Genomic DNA, 21,294 nt, shown 5'->3' on the forward strand with positions numbered 1-21,294 from the left:
AAATACTAAAATGAAACTGAAGTCACCTGTTAGTCACATGTCCTCTCTATCTGTTGATAGGAGTCTCTACAACTCAATGATAGTGGTAGTGTACCTTTTACAACCATCGCTGAGACAAAGCATGCTTCCTTCTCTATGGTTAAACACCAACCTTTAATATATTTACTATTTAATAGTTAAGAAAATATAATTGAGAGATTGTGTCCTGTTCACAGCAGCTTCAAAATAAAATAATAAAATACCTGGAAGCAAGCCTGACCAAGGAACTAAAACTGAATGAACTCTACAATAAAGACACTAAGACACAGAGGATGGGCAAAGTGTTCATTCTCATTGATAGGCAGATCTAATTGTGGAAATGGCTATAGTAACCAAAAATGATCTACAAAGTCAATGTACTCCAATCCAAGGCCCAATGGCCTCTCCACAGAATTAGGTAAAAGTCCTAAAATTCACATAGAAGCAAGGGGGGGGGACATACAGTTAAAACAAAAGGAATGATGCTACAGTTATCACAATATCAAATTATATCAGAGTCATAATAGTAACACACACAGTGCAGTGTGAGCACAAAAACAAGCATGCAGACCAATGATAGAGTAACCTCAAAATAAACCCACAGTTACAGTATAACTTGGAGAGAAGACAGTCAGTCTCTTTAACAATGGCGCTGAGCCGGCAGTGGTGGAGCAACACCTTTAATCCCAGCACTCAGGAGGCTGAAGCAGGCAGATTTCTGAATTCGAGGCCAGCCTGGTCCACAGAGTGAGTTTCAGGACAGTCAAAACTACACAGAGAAACTCTGTCTTGGGGGGAATATTGGTGCTGAGAAAACTGGATTTCCACAAGTAGACTCGTGAAACTATTAAGTCTTCAACTCTGGAACTCAAAGATAAATGGTTAAGTACCAATCTATTACAAGATACGGCTAGCATACTCCACCCTCTACCCTGAACGCTCCAGCCCAGAGGTACCCTTCCCCCAGAGGCGCTTTCACACACACACACACACACACACACTCACACACTCCAGACACTTTGGTTACTTGCCCTCTTTTGTACTTTTGGCCTTCTGACTGCTGCAGCTGGTTCCCGTCTCTTCCCTCTCCCGCCTCCTAAGTCCACACATCACGGGCATATTTGCATGTTTTTATTAGTTACTTTTATATTGCTGCAGTTAGACATCATGACCAAGGCAAGTTATAAAAGAAGGTACTTAATTGGACTTACAGTTTCAGAAGGTTAAAGTCTATGATGTCAGAGGAAGGGAGTAGCTGCAGGTGGCAGGGGCAGCAAGCTAAGAGTTCACATCTCAGTCCACAAGCAGGAGGCAGAGAAACTGATAATGACATGAGTCTTTTGAACCTTCCAAGTCCAACCCCAGTGACACACCTACAACAACAAGGCTATGTCTTCTAATCCTTCCCAAACAATTCCACCAACCTGGGGCCAGGTATTCACACATGTAAGCCTGTGAAGGCAGTGCTCATTCAAATCACCACATGGTACTTCCAGGGCCTCATGGGCTCCCACCATATCTTAATGCAAATGTATCTAGGCCAACTTGAAGAATTGCCATAGTCTTTCATAGTCTCAGATACTGTTTAAAAGTCAAAATCCAAAGTTCAACATCTCTTCTGAGACTCTGTAAGGTCAAAAGGCAAAAGAAAATTACATACAGATTACAATACAGGATACACACTATATACAACATTATATACAAAATTATATACAACAAGGGAGGGGCTGGTGCACAGTAAGTGACCCAGAGGTACTGGGTCAAAGGAAGACCAAATCCTAGCAGGGAACACTCCAAGTCCTGTATGCCAGGTGTCAAGGGGCTTAGAACACTGTCTCTCCAGTTTTGTTACTAGCAATGTACTTTTCTCTCTTGGGCTGGTTCCACTACCTGGCTACAGCTGCTTTGACAGATGTCTTCAACATCTTGAGGATCTCCAAGGATCTCAATTGCCTTTCAGAACCTTCATGCAGGGACTCCTATGCCGCTGACTTGGCCTCAGCATCTCTCTGAAAACATGGAGGAAGACTCAAACGGCAACCTTGGCTGACACTGCCAAGGTTGGCTGCCAAACTGGGGAGAACCCATGATTCCCTCGAATCATGTTTGCAGCAGCTTTGATCAGCTGTTGCTTTTTAGGAGCAGAAAACTCCTTCGGCCTTTTCCTTTTACAAATGAGGCTTAGCCAGGGCTTCTTGCCCTGAGGGCACCCTCCCTTTCCTCTAATAGGAAATTTCCTGGTGCTCTTTTTCTCTTCAAACTGTCTATTTTGTGTGTCGTTTTCGCCTCACTTTCTTTTTTCATTGTAGACTTACTGTGATGATTTGCATATGCTCGGCCCACGGAGTGGCACTATTAGAAGGTGTGGCCCTGTTGGAGGAAGTGTGTCACTGTGGGTGTGGTCTTTAAGTTCCTCATCCTAGATGCCTGGAAGCCAGTGTTCTACTAGCAGCCTTCAGATGAAGATGTAGAATTCTCAGCTCCTGAACCATGCCTGCCTGGATGCTGCCATGCTCCCACCTTGATGACACTGGACTGAACCTCTGAACCTTTAAGCCAGCCCCAATTAAATGTTGTCCACTAGTTTTCAATTTAGCTTTATTTTTAGGAAGAGGGCAGAAATCAGACACATTCTTTGCCAAAATCACAAGAGTTGATAGCCCAGATTCTAATACTGTTCCCTTCCGTTTTGAGCTGGAGCTCCATGTGTAACCCACATCACTGTCTTCTAAACGCCTACCAAATTGCCCATTAAGCTCTGCTTGTGGTATTCAACCAGATTTCTACCCCAACGTCCCAGAGCGTCACACAAAACAACAGTCTTCTAAAAAACAGCACAGCAGTAGCTTACTTCAGTATTATAAGCTGCATTTCTATTGCTATGATGCAGAACCATGACCAAAGCAACTTATAAAATGTTTATTTGAGTTACATTTCCAGACAGAGTCCATGATGGTGAACCAAAAGCATGGTGACAAGCGGCTAGGGTGGCAGCTGCGAGCTTAAAACTCAGCACACAAGCAAGAGGCAGAAAAAAACTAACTCAAAGCAACACAAATCTTCTGAAACCTCAAAGCTCAAGCCCAACAACATGCCTCCTCCAGCAAGGCCACACCTCCTAGTCCTTCACCAATAGTTCCACCAAGTGGCCGGAAACAGTTTCTCCTGTACAAAGCAGTGATTATACAAGTATGGCAGCATGCTGACATGCTTATTCTTTACATGTTACCCTTAGAGACCTCAACATTTGTTCTAAAGCTTTCAACATTTTAGGACTTCTATATCTCTGGGACAGAAAACCATGGCAGGAAGAGCAGGTCGAGACCCAGAGACTCAGTGGGCACACACCTGAGGCTTAAGTGACTCCCGGGTCCCTGCCAGACTCCTGGCCTGGAACACACATGCCATGCTTCTCACATAAAAGAAATGTGTCCTATGTTCATGTAAGCCCAAAACAGAGTTCTCCATGCTAATGAGGTACCTGGAGACCCAGAGGGCTTATCCAATAAGCTTCCCTTCCCAGACGTTCCTCCCTCCAAAAGCATTTAATCTCAATCCCACCCTGAGTAATGGGATATGGTTTTATGCATTCATTTTCCGCGATGACAATAAACTGTTTAGAACCATGGACTGTCTCTTTCATCAAGATCTGCCATGGTAAGCCATGAAGAAAGCATTCACCTACATAGCCACAACTTAATATTCCTGCAGAAGGCCTCTCTGTGCTTCCAGCCACAACTGTCATGAAGCCTGCCTCTGCCAAGCTAAGGACAATCACCCATGGGACAAGCTGGATTCCCCCTCCCTTCTTCCCACTCCCGCCCTGGGTTACACACTTTCCCCAACCCTGTGGGCTCCCAACTCCATTTTTGCCCCTTCCGTGACTCCCAGTAGTGTCTGGATGTCCAAGAGCCTGACAACCCCACAGCCCCTGCCTCATGATAGGCTCAGAAACCCCTGAAGCAGTTCCAGGTTTTCCACATCTCAGACTGTGGTTTCCCACACCTGGAACAGTGTCTCAGTGCTTCCCTGCAGCCTGGCACCCACCCCCAGCAGCTGTAAGCACAGTCAAACTCCCCAAGAGGCCATGCATAGCAGACACAGACCGACATATATCCATAGGCTCCATTCAAGTAGCCATGCCAGCCCATACTTCACAGAGAAAGACAGCCTCACTGGGTTTCTCCCAGACTGTCCACCCAGATTTTTCTTCTGCATAGTGAATTCAGTCTTGGTTGTGTGCTTCAGCATTTGCTGGAGGAGTCATATAACCATTGACACAGCAATAGGACACACTATTCCATACAGTGTGTGAAAAGGCCACCATTTTGAGAGTCTTCCTGTGGGCACTCCAGGCCCTGATCTCTCAGCCTTAGCTGCATATCTCATTGCCTGTAGCAAAACCATGTGACCATGGGTGATATAGTCCAGGGGTATTGATTCAGTTTGTTTTCTCCAGAAGTTATCAAATTAAAAGGCAAGAAAATCTGAAGTGCTACAGGTGGCAAGAGACAGACCTCAGACACCACAAACAGAATCAGCAGCTAGAGAAAGGTTTGTTGGAGTGTGAGAAAACACACATGCAGTAGACCCACAGAGCAGAGGGGAGACTCAGAAGGCCGAAACGTCCCATCTCTCTTGAGGGCACGGCCTTTAAAGCCTCTCAAGAGCTTTCCTCCCCTAATCCAGGAGTGGTCAGTCTGAAAACAGATATGATAGTTGATTGGTCCAGAACTGTTGTGTGACATGTCCTGATACAGCCTTAAACTTGTTGAGCCAGTCCATCAGCTGGGATCTGCTGGTGGGAGACAAATTCCTACAAAGCATTGTTTTCAGTTGCCAGGCTTTTGTCTCAAGTCAGAAAGGTGAGGTAGAAGCCAGCCATCTTGGAAATTCACCACCTCTTTTCCCTAGCCATGGCTCCTCTCCCTTTGTGTCTGCCTACCAGGGAGTCTGGCCTACTCCTAGTCTCTCGGTAGCATAGCTAAAGGCACATTAAGACACACCATATAGAAAGGACAGCTGTATTGGAGCTTCCTCTGTAGATGCTCTCCACTCAAGCTGCTCAGCGTCATTTACATGCTGCTACTCTATAGCCAAGGCTATGCCTCCTCAACTCATCTTTGGTTATGTCAGGTCACTGGTCCAGAGAAAAGTGCTGTGTCAGAGACTTTTCCTAGGGAGTCACAACACAATAGTCCAGAGTAACAACCACATCACATCAATGTCCAACTTGATGAACCAATGAGGTTTTGTTGTTGTTGTTGTTGTTGTTTCTTATTTGTTTTAACTGGGCATCAGTAAGAGGTTACTTATACAAAGCAGGGATGACTCCAAAGTAACTGCACCGACAGAAAGCCCACCTCAACAGGGGGATGACTCTGACCTGCCAATCTCAAAAAAAGATGTTTGGACTTTAAGGCTACCGACAAGCTATGCGGAGAGGATGTTTGCTATGAATAAATATTGGTGGGATGAAAACAAGTGACATAAATGAGTCCATGGATACTCGAAGGACTTTTTAAAGGATACATTCATTGTACATCACAAAAATAAATGACATGTGATAATTTCAATAGCACTTTTCAAATGAAGTTCCTGTGACACAAGCAGAAACTTCTCACATGCAGCAAATATGTTATTTCAACTACTCTGAAATGTTGAACTGTTCACTTGTGAAGCCATTTCTTCTGTAAAGAGTAAGTGATTTAAAAGGACTCTCCTAGAGCAACAATACCAACCAACCAGAGCTCCCAGGGTCTAAACCACCAGCCTGGGAACACATAGGGAGGGACCCATGGCCCCAGCTGTATACATAAGGGAGGATGGCCTTATCAGGCATAGGTGGGTGGGGAAGTCCTTGGTCCAGTGAAGGCTGGACGCCCCAGTGTGGGGGAAATCGTGAGTGGGGAGGTGGGAGTGGGAGGGTGGGTGGGAGCACATCCTCATAAAAGCAGGAAGAGGGGAGATGGGATGGGGGTTCCTGGGTGGGGGGGAGGGGAATGGGGAAAGCGGATTACATCTGAAATGTAAATAAAATATCCAATAAAAAAATTTTTTAAAAAGCACTCTCCTAAAAAGTCAGACCAGAATATCAGAAGTATCAATTGCTCAATTATTCCTAAAAGGAGTAAGCTAAGGTATATATATATATATACTTTTGTTGTATATATTCATCATAATTTTGATGGCGATCATAGGATCTGTGCATTTTCTTATAAGTAATTTATAACTCAAAGTTTTAAAGTGGAAAGCAATGGTTAATACTTGCTGATTGGAAAAGACAGAGCATTACATCACTTTCATCTTGGACACTAAACCAACCTATTTCCCTTGGCAAGAGTAGGCTAGAGAGGAAGATAAACAAGCTCCTCCAGTCTGCACAGATAGGCTCATGTGTTCATGCAAAACAAGTAGAAACAGAGGCCAAAGAGAGCTTTGTTCTCCCAAACTCCATTTTACATTTATAAAATGGGGGAAATTGTGCCTGTTAAGGACTCCATGGGATTTTAGGAGTTGACAATTGATGGGGGTTGGGGAGATAGATCAGTTAGTAAAGCGCTTGCCTTATAAACATGGCACCTAAGTTTGATCCCCCAGAAGCTGTGTAAAAACGTGGGGCATGGTGTCTCATTTTTCTAATGCCTGTCAACAGCTGGCCAGTCTGGCCTGAGTGGCGAGTCCACACTGGTAAAGGGTATATGCACTTCCTGAGGTAACACTTGAAGTTGTCAGGTTGTCCTCTGCCCTCCTCAGGTATGCAGTCACATTTTTTCTTTCTTTTTTCTTTCCTTTTTTTTTCTTCCTGTTGTTGAGGATTAAAAAAGGAATGTTGGCAGGTGGCCCTTGGCAAGAAGCAAGCAGGTACAAGTAACACTGGTTGCATCCTTTATTTTGAAAGGTAAGCTGTTCTTCAAATCACTGGCCTGCCATTCCTTCCCAGGTTGGTGACTCAGTAACTACCCGCATACCTGCTATGCTTATGACCCTCCCTCCCCTATCCCTGAAGGTTAACTTTACAGGAAGTGATGTCACTCATCCTTATTGGATATGCTCCGTTACTGGCGAACAAGGTCCACAGACACACGAGACTCTGCGACAGAGCCGGCTTAGTCTGGTACGGGCTGGTCAGGCCACGTCAGGCCACCTCACGCCACAGTCACAGTGAACACAATCCCACCCCCACCGCCCCCCTTGGCTGCCGCGCAGGCGGGTGGGTCACCCGATGGCGGCTGCCAATCCACTCCCGGCCTCTGCGCGACGTCTCACGTGATCCGAGCCAGGCATAATGTCACGTGACCGCCGCCCTGCCCTCCGGGCCTGGGGCCGCTGCGCGCCTTGTGACTTAGAATTTAGTCGCCTGCGGTCACCGAGGTAGCGATGGCTGCCGTTCTGCAGCGCATCGAGCAGCTGTCCAGTCGAGTGGTGCGCGTGTTGGGCTGTAACCCGGGTCCCATGACCCTACAAGGCACCAACACGTACCTGGTGGGGACCGGCAGCAGGTAAACGCCACCTCCGACCCCGGCAGCTCACACCCTCGCGTGTCAGGGAGGCAGCGAGAGGCCAGGCGAGCCCCCCAGCGCGTCCCCGAGCTCCGCGGAGGACAGGGAGCATAAGAAAAGCACAGGCTTCCCAGGTCTGAATCCCGGTTTACTCGCTGTCTGGCTGCCCGCAGGTGATGACCCAGTGAGTTTACGGGAGCCTGTGTGTTGGTGCACACCTGAAATCCAGTGTTAGGAACGCAGAGGCAGGGATTCGCCCCAAGTTCGAGGCTATCCTAGTCTATATAACCAATTTCAGGCTTGGTGAGTCATATAGCAAGGCCCTTAGTTCCAGAACCCCCGAAAGTTTACAGCATTTGCTTCTTTGATTTTGTCTTGCCCAGAGCCTCCCGTCGTGAAAGCTATTGACTATACAGAATCCAGTCTCTTACAGTAGAGGGCAGAATTTGCTTCCAGTTCAACCCGAGTCTAAAATCAAAAGAGGAACCCAGCCTGTGGGTAGGAGAAACGAACTCGTTTTTGCTTTTTCTTCTAATCGTGTATGACAAACATAGCTTGTTTGCATTTAAAGTCCCTATTACATTTACCCTAGAGTAAGGGACATTTACAAGCATTTGACTAATGGAAGTATTCCAAGTAGACATAAAAGGCTAAGCCCTGCGTGAATAAGGCCAGGGTGAAGTACAGGACCTTTAGGCTTCCTGCACACGTCAGCAACAGAGTGCCTAACCTCTTGTATAGTCTGAGCTGCTCTCCCTCAGCCCAGAGCAATCTCGTCACTGTGTCATTTTAAACTCATTCTGATGTCAGCGCCTAAATTGCAGATAGTCTGAATAACCTTGGAGAATGCTCTGCTGGAGATTACTGGATAGTCCCAGTAAATTCAACACAGCCTGCTTTTCTTCGAGGGTTAAAATATATGGCTGCTTTCTGTGAAATCTCGATGAAGTTATTAAGATGAAGTTACTAAGCACAAATGTCCAATGGAATCACATATCCTACTTAAGTGATAATTTTGTTTTTTATTTATATTTTATGGGATATTTAAATAAGTAATGGTAAAATAATTAATGTGCAGATGATGCTACTCAAACTAAAGGGTGATTAGAAACAAATATTAACTGGCTCCAAATCAGATGTTCCAAGACTTGTGTCCACTGTTCCACCTCACAAAAAGTCTAAGGTTATAGGTGGTGCTGTATCGTTGAATTCAATACCACTTTTATACTTCTGTTTCTGCTAACTTTGGGGCTCACTGGCCAGCCCCTCCTTGCTAACACAGTACACTCTCTAGCTGCTCTCCTCTCATTCTCCGTCCTTATCAGAGCTTTGGACTCCTCTAAATGCAATCCCAACTTCATGTTATTCAATTACACGTGCGTGCGTGTGTGTGTGTGTGTGTGTGTGTGTGTGTGTGTGTGTGCGAGTGTGTGTGTGCACTTGAGCGCCAGTGTGTGCATGTGTATGTGCGCACGTGTGCGAATGTGTGTCTATGTGTGAGTGTGTATTTGTGTTTGTGTGTGTGTCTGTGTGCAAGTGTGTGTTTGTAAGCACATCGTGCATGTGTGTGTCTGTGAGTGTGGGTGTGTGTGTGTGTGCGTGTGTGTGTGTCTGTGTGAGTGTGGGTATATGTGCGTGTGCATGTGCGTGTGTGTGTGTGTTCAAGCACAACACATTCTTCTCACCCTGATAATCCTGAGGATTAGACTCTGGTTGTCTGACTTGACAGGAAGCTGAGCCCACTCTCCTGCCTAATCCTGAATTCTTGTGATAAGTAATCATGACTGTCAACTTCATTGAATTTACCTAGAGTATAGGCTTTCAAGAGGGAATTTCAAGAGATGTTTCCCCAAGATAGGAAGCCCTTCCCTGAACAGCAAGAACACATCATGTACTCAAGTCCTAAACTGAATTTTTGAAAAGAAAAGGCAAGTGGAACACCAAGAATCTGTCCCCTCACCCTTTCCACTTCCTGACCGTCCACAAAGTATGACCAGTGGCCACTTCTGCTGCCATAGCTAGAGTGGCCCGTGCCGTCTCACCTTCCCTTTCATAGTGGCCTGTGTCCTCAAACTGACCCAAGGCAGGCTCTTCCTTGGGTTGCTTTTGCTGGGCATTGTATCACAATGATGAAGTTAACACTTGCACTGCCCCGATTTCCACACTCTGTTGTTCAGATGATCATCCCCGATTCCTTGATACGTGTCACCTGTCATCTGTTTATTAATAACATTCAAGTTTAATCAGAAGCTCAGCTTCAATCAGGCTCAGAGCTGGTGGCTTTCTTAACTCTCCTCCATTACCTGTGTTCTTCAGACTGAACCTGCCTGTTCTAAAGTGAAGCGCAGGCCCTCCTGAATTGGTGTGGCCCCTGTCTTGTAAACAAAACCATCCCTGTATTTGAGCAAACAAAACGCCTACACACTCCTTAACATATCTCTTCTCCAGCACACATTCAAGCCATCCTGGAAATGTGGTTTTTGACTACAACTGACCTGTTCAATTCTTGCATAGATGTCTGCACTAGCTTCCTGTCAGACTTAACCCTGCCTCTGCTCTTGCCCCTCAGTCCGTTCTCTCAAAGGTAGCCATCTTGTTCACCCCCGGAGGCTCTGGCCCACCAGTGTCAGCCTTCCTAGTGTCCCAGAGGAGGTATATTTCTCCCTCCAGACTTTAAGTTCTCTTCTGCTTTTTTTCACTTCTCTCGCCCTTTGAGAGCTCACTTGAAATGTCAGTTCCTTGTGAAAGTTGGCCCTGACTTCTTAAACTGTAAATGCACCATAGGTTTCGTGGTATTCATCTCAACAGTAATTTTTTTGTTGTTTTGTTTTGTTTTTGTTTTTTTAAGTTTAAGGTCTGTATATGTATGAAGCCCATTATCTATAAAGCTATTGATTCTACTAACTCAGTTAAGTTTTTCTCTATTCATATAACAGATTATGTGTCTGATATGTTCCAGGCACTGAGTTCACTCCTAGGCCTCTGCAGATCTACCTACAGTGTTCTCTTGAGCCCTTTTTGAATGCGACTTGTATTTATTTGCAAAGAGACCTCCTGAGATAGGGCTATTGTCTATGACTGTAGGCAATGGAGTGACCAATACACTCAGAGATGACTGATCACCACAGTCACTATGCTTGGACATTACACATTGCATGACAAGAACTCGTTTTCTAATCTAGAACTGAAGCTTTATTTATGCCATGAAGAATGATTTCAGTGCTAGCTAAATAAGTGCTGTCCTCCAGAGTCACAGTGAGTAGCTCTGATACTGGCCGTCATTGGACCTTGTATGAGCCTGAGAAACCTAGGATAAGTCACTTAGCCTAGTTTCACTCAATCCTAGTTTCTTTCTCTACAAAATATTATAATAAGTTCCCTAGAGTTGAAATGAAGAGTAAAATGTAATAAATATGTCAGATAGTTTAGTTCTATCTAAATGCTATCTGTATTATATTTTCCCCCTTAATAGTTGTTGAACCTCTTTCTTTTCTCCCCTGGATCTGGATACTGGATACATGGCTCCATTATGGGCAGGCTGTGTTTGAGCCAGGCCTTGGAGAAGCCCTGTGACCCTCTCCAAGCACACTTCCTTTGCCAATCCCAATACTGTTATGCCAGAACTGGTCTTTTAGGCTACTGAAAACAAACAAAAAACCTGCAAAGGCCTGGGAGCCGCTTTCTCAACCTCCAGAGGCTGTTTTTACTCAGACTTTGATCAGCAAAGAGGCAACACGGGCATTCCAGAAGATGTGTGTTCTGTGTTACTAGAGTGTGATAACCCCGTTTATTAGCTCTGTTAATTCTGTTCTAACTTTTGATGACTATGATGTAGTCTGAACTATAACATTTTAAATTCAGTGGTAGATTGTCAGGCATTTGAAAGCTGCTTCTTAGGAGGAGGCCAACACAGTGATTTAACTATGATGATAAGGAACCCATGTGATTTAAAAATTTAGAGCATTCTTGATGCAAGGCATGGAAAGATTCCTTTTAAAGACCTTAAGGCCTTCAAAGACCAAAAATAGTCCAAGTGACGCTAGTTAAAGAGCAGTAAGAATTTGGAATAACATTTTTACACACACCCCACACACACACACACACACACACCACAGAAGACAGCCAAAAAAATTAGGATCATGGCCTAGGGAGTGGGTTTTTTTGGGGGTTGGGGTTTTTGGTTTTTTTTGTTTTTGTTTTGTTTTGTTTGTTTTGTTTTTATTTTTTAGAGACAGGGTTTCTCTGTGTAGCTCTGGCTGTCCTGGAACTCACTCTGAAGACCAGGCTGGCTAAGGGGTGTTTCATGGTATAGTTTTGTGTGTTTTTATTTCAGTGTGACTAAATGTACAGAGCACCAAGCATTGCACAATCCATTCCAAATGTAGAAATAAGCAAACAAGCCTCCTGGGGCTCACGTTTGTAAAGTGGTGAAAGTAAATGAATGTATCACTGTATCTTATGTAGATAATGGGGGTGTCTAGGAATGCCATCAGATTCACTGCCACCCAAGTCAAGGTCACCTCTGAGCCATCCCCTTCGTGTCTCCAGTCTTTACTACCACCTAGAAGTCTCCGAATGATTGACCTTGTCCTTTTTCTGCAGGTCCTACTTATGCCTTCTAAATGTCCTTCAAGCCATTGCAGGCCTTACATTTTCAGCTGGTGGGACCTTATGCCCCCTGAGCCAGCACGCCCATGTGCAGAGGAGTTTACAGTAGTTTTCTGAAGTCCATCCAGCTGTCTCCTCAGTAAAGATGCGCCATAAGGTCACTGTCCTCCCCTATGTATTTCATTGCAAATTCCATCCATGTATGTAACGGTGTGAGCGTATACCACCACATGCATGTAGGGGTCAGAGGACAAGGTAAAGGAGTCAGTTTCCCTTCTACCACTGAGTCCAAGGATTGAACTGAGGTTCTCGGGCTCAGTTGCAAGTGCTTTTACCAGCTGAAACACTTTGCTCACCCAAGATTTTTTTTTTAACTTTATTTTAAAATTATACAAATTAAGCTTACACAAATTTGGGAGCACATGTTTTGATACATACATACATACACTCATATACATATGTACATATATAGCATAATATTTAAGTTAAACTAAAACATTTATCTCCTCAAACACTTAATTTTATAATAAAAACGTTCAAAATCCTTTTGGGTTTTAACATACATATCTCGCTGTTCCTAAAGTCACTCAGCTATACAAGAGCACATGGAAGTTCTTGCTCACAACTCCCTAACTAACTGTACCAGTGCAAGGTGTGTGCTCGTATTGCCTATAGATATCAGAAACAAACCTATCGAGTGTAATATAGCCATCCAGTGATTGTGCAATTCTTCAGGGTGTATGTTGTGTATGTTCCTGTAGGTGTGTGCACATGTACATGCAAGTGTGCGTGCATATATGTAAATGTGGCAGGTATAATCCTCTATTGCTCTTTACCTTACTTTTTAAGACATGGTCTCTCACAACCTGGAACCCACCTTTTTGGCTCCACTGTCTAGCCAGGGAGGCGCGATCGTCCATCTGTGTCCTAGCTGGCCAGTGAGCCCTAGGATCCTGTCTGACTGCTATGGACCCTATCCACTTCTATCAACCCCCCTGCCATCCTCGCTTACCCCTTTCCTCTCTCTAGCAGTGGAGTTATAGGCCAAATCACCGTATGCCTGCCTTTGTCTTGGGTGCTGGGCATCCTGATTCAGGTCCTCATGCTTGAAAAACATGCGTATTACCCTCTGAACTTTCCAAGGGCTCCCCACGTACTCAATTTGGATGCCCTGAGAAAATGCTTTCTGTTAAATGCTATTTCCTTTGTTTTTGGTCCTCCACAGCTACCCCTTCCACCCATCATTGGATAGCAAGCAGAGTTGTTTATATTCCCAAAAGAATGAAAGGCATGACACAGAATAGGTAATCTATAAAAAGTTATAGATGAATAATGAATGAGTCGTGTTTGCCAAGGCTAATCTTGCCATGAAATACCAAGAGTTAAGAAATTCATGGTTGGGCACTGGTGGTGCAGGTCTTTAATCCCAGCAATCAGAAGGCAGAGGCAGGTGGATCTCTTGAGTTCAAGGTCAGCCTGGTCTACAGAGTGAGTTCCCAGACTCCATGGGCTATACAGAGAAACCCTGTCCCAAAAAAAACAAACAAAACAAAGCAACAAAAATAAGTTTGTAAACTGGCTCTTGAGGAAAACGATATCCTAATTCTTTCATTTCAGGAAACAGGGAAAACCCAGTCCTTCAACTGCTGAAGAAAAGTAACAAAAGAACACAATCACAGGCTAGCAATACAAAATTTAAAACTGGCAGGCATAAGTATGTCTTACAGAAATAAACTGGCTCATGTGTTTCCTACATTCTCCCCTTCAGCCCTTTCCCATGGAAGGGTACAGTGTAGTAGTTTACTGTTAGGTCAGCTGCCTAGTACTGCACAGTGTCTGCATTGCCTTGGTCCTTACTACACCTTGGGGTTATTTCTCCCCCGCTGGCATCCATCCCTCCTCTGGCCTTCTTGATGATCTCTTTCTCTTCCTCTGTAGCTCCTTCCCACTTTGTAGCCACATATGTGCATCTAGGTGTGGTGTGTCGGTGTGTGCAGGGGGTATCGGTCCCCCATTAATCTATCTGGCTTACCCCTTCTTCCTCTATAACCTCCTCCTCACCCCTAGATAGTTTCCCACCTATTTTCATGTCCTATTAAGTATTTCTTCATTTATTCTTGTATTTAAATCTAGATTCCCACATAAGAAAACGTGTCTACTGTATGATGCTGTTGCCAAGTTTCTAGTGGTTCCCTGGAATGAGTTTGGTTGTTCCCTCTCAGTTTGAGAAGCGCTGATGTTAACTGTACTTGAAAAGTTTGGAAGAATTCAGCTAGCAAATGTATCCATTGCTGCCCTTCTTCATCTCAACCCAGGAGGGAAGGAGGCACAGTGCCGGCAAAGCCCTTGGAATGTCTGCTGTGCACTCGCAGATCTCCAGTCAGAAGGTCTGCTGCTCAGGCGCAGCTCTCCAGGCTAGCTTCCTCTTTTGTTTGTAGCCCTAGAGCCAGTGAAGGGGAGGGTCTTCATTCTTATACCGGAGCCTATCAGTTCACCTAGAAAGCTAACATTTACTAATTTCTGGACTTCTCTGTTTTCTTACTGTTTACTGTGGCCCTGTCTTGGCTTTCCACAGTTTACATCTCGCTCTTCAGTCATGGCTTGGTGGTTGTTTGTTTGTTTGTTTGTTTTCAGATTTGTGGGGACACATTAGAGCACCATTTGTCTCTCATTTACCATGTTCTGTAGCCGCCGCCGCTGCTGCTGCTGCTGCTCCTTTCTCTTCCTCCTCTTCCTCCTTCCATTGCTTCCTTCCCTAAACCTTCCCACATACCCATCCTCACTGTCCTTCAAATTCATGGTCTCTTTTTTTCACTAATTGTTATAGCATGCATATATGCTATATACACACCTATGTGTTCCTAAATATAATCTGTTCAGTTTGTATTATGTACTTGAATGTGTGTTTTCAGGCTGCTTGGCACTTGACAACCAATTGCTGTTTTCTCCCCTTGAGAAGACCACCTCTCTGTCCCCAGCTTTCTTCACTTGCCTATAGTTATGCTGGGTTAAAGCCTTGTGGGCTTTTCTCATCCAGTTTTCTATGGCTATTGGTATCGTCTTTGTTCAGCCCATATTTGGGTGGATATGTGGGTGAGACTTTATGGGGGTAGCTTCTGATGTTACTAGGAGAAAGTTCTCACAGGGAACTCCCAGGTCCTCTGGCTCTCACGATCTTTCTGCTCTGTCTTCCCCAGTGGTCCCTGAGCCTTGGATGTGGGAATGTCTGGTAGGTGTGTCCAGTGGGGGTAGGCTCTACCGCTCTGTATCTTGATTGGTTGTGCGTTTTTGTAGTGGTCTCCATCTGTTGAAAAGAGAAGTTTCCTTGACGGGAATGTTTGTCTGTGGGTATAAACCTGCTCAACAGAGGGTACCCTGCCTGGAACTGGAAACCTAGCTAAGTGAAGCTATGGTTACTGGAGGAGAATCTACAACCTGTAATTTACTAAACCAGCATGATCCTAGCAATAATAAACATATGTTGTTTCATCCACAAATAAGACCACATTTCTTTAAGGGTGCTGTTAAATTCTAATCCTTGAATTTATAACACATCTGGTAGGCAGAGTTCATACGAGCACACATTCTGGCCTCAGTGTATCAAAGTGAATGCTGGTCCTACCATTTGGTTTTTTTGTTTGTTTGTTTGTTTGTTTGTTTGTTTTTGTTTTTAACTGCAGGGTAACCCAAGGCAAGGTATTTAACCTCTGAACTAAGGACAAAAGGCCTGCCTTAGAGATAGTTTCAAATGCTGCTGTGTTTACTTTCATTGCTACTCGGGTGCTCAAGATCCCCCCGACAGCCAGAGTTCACATTGACATTTAGCTATAATTTCTTTCCAAGAACTTCCTTACAGTAAAATATTGTTTTAAACTGGAGTAATATGTTCAAAGTAAGAGATTACATTTTCTTTAATTTAATGCAAGTTATCCTTGTAAAGGTATGCTAATATGAACTCCGGGTTCCAACTGTGATTGTCTTCCTATAATTTGTAGGAGAATCCTCATTGACACTGGAGAACCATCAGTTCCAGAATATATCAGCTGCTTAAAGCAAGCCTTGGTGGAGTTTGACACAGCAATCCAGGAAATCCTGGTGACTCACTGGCATTCCGATCATTCTGGAGGCATAGTAGACATTTGTAAAAACATCAGTAATGGTAAGCAGAAAACCATGTTTAGCTATGCTTGAGAAATCATTCATAATTTAAGCTTTCAACTATATTGATATATTTTTTAATTGATACATGAATACTGTCAATTTTACCAGAAGTGACATGAGAAACTTTTCTTTCAAATGCTTTCTTCCTTCAGCCAGTGATAAAGCTAAGCTTTAGGCTCGGTGACAACCACAGCTTCAGCCTTTAACAGCTTTGAGCATTTCCTGTTTGTCAGGCACTGTGCTGAACACTTCCCAAGGGTACTGTAAGGTTGATGCTATTAGTGTCTATTCCCAAGGAGATTATCTGAGGCCTTAAGGTAACTTTAAGGCAGCTGCTAAGACATATGGAAATCCAAGCAATATATCAGTATATCCATAGTTTTCTCTCCCTGAAACCTACTTAGTACTGACATCTCTCCTATTCTCTTAACGCCTTTATTCTGCCATCACAGTCCTAGATTGAGACTGCCATTGAACAGTCATTCAGGACCTGCTAAGTGTCAGCTACTGGGTGTGGCTCAGAAACAACAGTCATGAACAAAAGTAGAGCATGCTCCCAGGAGATTCTGTTCATGAACATCCTAAACCAGAGTGCACCAGCCTGATGCCACCACTGGGAGGTTCCATACTGGACCCCACGTGACAGATGACAGTCAAAATACAAACACCCTGAAAGTACTGTATAAAATTACCTTTGGGATTTTCCGAGAGAAAAAAATTCTAGGTTCTATACAAAAGAATACAAAAGAACAAATGTTTGTATAATTACCATTCAGATGATACAAAGAAAGTAAAAGAAAAACTTGACCGCTCTTTATAGCTACTAACATTTTAGTGCTTTCTTGAGAAAGATGTTGCTGTCTGCCCTCCTCGGCCTTAATGAAGCTACAGGAGCTGTGTGCAGACCTGGTGTGGCATTGAGACAGCTCCGAGGCACTCTGCTTCTGCACGGTTTCTTCCCTGCATTCCCCCACGCTACACTCTTACTCCTTTCAGTTGTACTGTAGCTGTCCTGCTTTGTAGTGTTTTACTGTTTAGTTGCTGCTAGAGCAGGTATGGCTCAAGTCATTTTCAGTGCTGGCTACCTGTATTTTTTTATAAGCTACATGTATTTATAGGCCATACTAAAATATATAAATGCCATTTATACAATTTCTTTGGCAATACAGAGTAAATTTGAAGCAATTGATGACAGACTTTTCAAAACCAACCAGTTTAGGGCTGGAGATTTTACTCAGTGGTTAAGAGTGTGTCCTTCCCTTCCAGACAGCATGAGTTTGGTTCCCAGCACCTGTGTCCAGCAGTTCAAAACTGCCTGGAACACTGGCTCCAGGATCAGATGGTGTCTTCTGGCTCCTGTGGACACGACACAAAAGTGGCATACATTCACACAGACACATAGAAAGTAAAAACAAAATCTTTGAATTTCAATAGTCAGTATGGACCACGCCTTTAATCACAGCACTTCGGAGGCAGAGGCAGATGGATCTCTGAGTTCAAGGCCAGCCTGGTCTACAGAGGGAGTTCCAGGACAGCCAGGGCCACACAGAGAAACTCTGTCTCGGAGGAGGGGAGAAGTCAGTATAACTTGTAAATGTTATTTCTCCCTCTGTTCTCAGCACCATTGCCTTAACCTTTATAACGTCCGGGTGGACTGTTGGCAGTCATCCCTTCCAGATTCTGTTTGATCTCCACCCATCCCCACCCCCACTCCCACCACATATAGCTGCCACATTGACAGTCCTGTTAATACTGTCATGGATCTAGTGGCCACAGTGGCCAAGTTTCACACCCGCTCTCCTGTCATCTTACCTACACAAGTGTCTGCTCCTCCCAGACAGCGCTTTCATTAGACAAGATGGCGCGCTGTCACAGCTGCAGTACACACGTTCCCAGACCTCTCCTAATGCTGCTCTGCTCCCTGCCAGCTCTCACCCATACCTTCACCTCCGGGCTTATCCTGTGAGTCATGTCTCAGCTTCTGCCCCATTCCCAGTCCTCTCTTCTAGCTGGGCTGTCTCTTCAGCTCCAGGAAGAGCTCCACTATAGGTCTTTATTCTGTTAGACAGTTTCCCTTCCCCAGCTATGTCCGACTTTTGCTTTTTTCCACTGTAGCTACTGTCCTGGTTAAATGGCTGACACTGCTGAGTGGTAAAGCATTGGTTTTCTTTCTGTCAATGAGGAGTCATGTATGCTAACTTTCAGGGTTAGAGTCTCTGGGAGCCCTTTGAGACTAACAACGCAGGTGGTTGTAGCAGGGTAAATACCGCCATGACTCGTTCACTCTTAAGCAGGCACCTGGAGAAAGGTGCTCACACCCCATCAGACTGTCTCCCCATCACCTCCGGGGTCAAAAGCTAGCTGAGATTATGAAGGACAACTTTATATAAGTACACATATAGAAATGATTAGAAAGTCACAGTGGCTTTTATGTGACTTGAGGGGCATGGAGAAGACAACACCCTGGGGATATGTGAACCAGTTCCATCACAGAGGTACGGGGCTTTGATTCTCTTCTCCTGTCGTCCAGATGCTAGGGTTTTATACAGCCATTGGCGGGTGTTATCTATGTGAGGGCTGGTCTCTTAAAAAGACAAACCATTCAGAGTATGACTTAATATATTTACATGTTTTATGACTAGATGCCACCTATTGTATTAAAAAACTTCAACGGAGTCCTCAGAGAGAAGAAATTATAGGAAATGGAGAACAGCGATATGTATATATAGAAAATGGAGACGTGATTAAGACTGAGGGAGCCACTCTCAGGTGAGTAGGTAGTCCTGACCTACAGCCTGCGTAGACCTACAGCCTGCATAGACAGGTTCAGAAGGAGGATGGAGATGGTTCTGTATGTTTGCATGTATGTGTGAAGAATCATGAGTACAAATGAGATCTGACACATTTAGGAAAGAGGAAAAAAAGGGGTTTGCTCCCCAAAACCAGGAAATGAAGACCCTTCATTCTGTCTACTCTCTTTAATTGTTCTTGGTGGTGTTTAAATTCATACCACTGTTCAGAAATACAAACTTGAGAAGACTAGGCACAGACATGATTGCTCATAGATATGGGAGGCCTAAAGGAGTGTGCCGTGAGTTCAAGACCAGCCTGTGCTACATAATAAGCTCCAGGTTGGCTTGGTTACAGCAGAAGACCCTGTTTCAAAAAAGCAAATTTATTTATTTTAAAAGTTAACATTTCCCCATTGGGTGAATCAGGGATCTACCTGAACCTCAATGTGGTCCTTTTCCAATGTTCTCCCTTCAAAAAAAAAAAGTAAATACTCTTGGGGTCAACCTGTTTCAGAGATAAAGTCTTTCTTGCTCTGATAGTTTGAGAATGAACTAACGATAGTCCTCTGTCTCCTAGTCTGATCTTGCCTTCAATCCCATTGGGACATTAGTCAGGATTAATTTTAAACTTTTAACTGTTTTCCACCATTTCCATTTCCATGACCCCTCATCAAACTCAGTTAAATTTTGCCTCAAAAGTATTTGTCAAAGGCAGCAAGATGCTCAGTGGGTAAAAACGTTTGCTGCCAAGCTTGCTGGTCTGCATTCAGTCACTCAGACTACATAATAGAAGGAGAGAACGGACTCCCAAAAGATGTCCTCCTACCTCCACAGACACTGTGCACCCCAGCACCCACATATGAATAAACATGTAATTAAAAATGATTAAAATGAACACTTGTCTCCAACTGTTACATCCTCGCTAACCGGCTGCCTCCAGCCTTTCCCCTTTCTAGTCTTCCTCATACCTTTGTCACTAGAACCTGTGATGATTCCTGCTAGCCACAAGACGTTCACTGTCCTCACAGTTCCTTGGTCTAGCCCAAAACAATGTTTCTGGTGTTAACTCCATGTACCCCTCTCACAGGCATGATGAACCCGCCTTCGTTTCTATCTTCCCTTTCCCTGGGCTTTGCTCCTTTCCCCAGACTCTTCTCCCTGGAAAACTACTGTTCCCCCAGTTCACCAGTTACATTGAACGCCCTTTCTGAGCAGAATCCCTCCTTTCTCCAGCTCTCATACAATTTTTGCTGCTTCCTTAAAGCACTTTGTGTATGTAAGTAGGTAACTTCTCAGCTCTGACAAGTCACAGTAGTAGTTAATGCCAGTCGCCACATTGGGTCCAAAAAAAGAAAAAAAATCTTCCTGATTTGTGAGTGGCCTCAAGGTGCTCAGCAGGATGGGCATGTGGGTTGCTTTGATCCTGTGATCCCACACTCCTCTGCACTCGGCCTCCAAGGTCCACCCACGGAGCTCAGTACAGCACAAGGAAAAGAACAAGGAGAAGGTTTCCTATAGGAGGTTGGGCCAAGCTTTCTGTTGCATTAGCTATAAATTTAAAGATTTATTCATTTTATTTATGAGTACACTGTAGCTGTCTTCAGACACATCAGAAGAGGGCATCAGATTCTATTACAGATGGTTGTGAGCCACCATGTGGTTGCTGGGAATTGAACTTAGGGCCTCTGGAAGAACAGTCAGTGCTCTTAACCACTGAGCCATCTCTCCAGCCCTTCTATATTTTATTGATTCAATGTGTTTCTTATTCTGTTTGCTAATCTATCTGTTACTGCTTTGTAATAGTACTGGTGAGTTGGGGAATATACTCGTCAAGAGTCTCCAAAGACACAGAATAGAAATTTGTTAGAATAAAATTTATTTAAAAGTCAACGGTGGAGAGGGAAGCCCCATGTGAGAGTAACAGAAGCAAGGTTGATTGTTACTAGAGAAAAGCTAGTCTAGACAGGATGAAGCTTGTTAGAAGGTAGGACACCAGAAGAGGGTCCTCCTGGAAAGTAAAACTGAGGGAATCCCTGATGCCTTAAGAAAAGAAGAGTCAGGCTGTGGCAGGGCACGGCCTGCTGTTAATCCCAGAACCGGATGGTGATGGGTAACAGTTGGATCTCTGAGTTTGAGGCTAGCCTGGTCTACAGAGTAAGTCCTAGAATAGCCAGGGCTATTGAAAAAAATAAAGTTTTGGGTGGGGAACAGAA

At 44.3% G+C, this 21,294-nt stretch overlaps 1 protein-coding gene across 1 annotated transcript in view; it reads left to right on the top strand.

The window, feature by feature from the left end:
• The first annotated feature begins 7,346 nt into the window (after nt 1-7,346).
• The window catches only part of Lactb2 (lactamase beta 2), a 38,082-nt gene continuing 24,134 nt past the window's right edge, over nt 7,347-21,294 (top strand). The window contains exons 1-3 of the mRNA XM_028769556.1: nt 7,347-7,520; nt 16,124-16,287; nt 18,932-19,058. Of these exons, the coding sequence (XP_028625389.1) occupies nt 7,399-7,520; nt 16,124-16,287; nt 18,932-19,058 (413 nt within the window). The 5' untranslated portion in view covers nt 7,347-7,398. The remainder of the gene's footprint in view (nt 7,521-16,123; nt 16,288-18,931; nt 19,059-21,294) is intronic.

Source organism: Grammomys surdaster, unplaced genomic scaffold (genome assembly GCF_004785775.1).
Source record: "Grammomys surdaster isolate TR1022 unplaced genomic scaffold, NIH_TR_1.0 64, whole genome shotgun sequence".
In the NCBI taxonomy this organism is placed as follows: Eukaryota; Metazoa; Chordata; class Mammalia; order Rodentia; family Muridae; genus Grammomys; species Grammomys surdaster.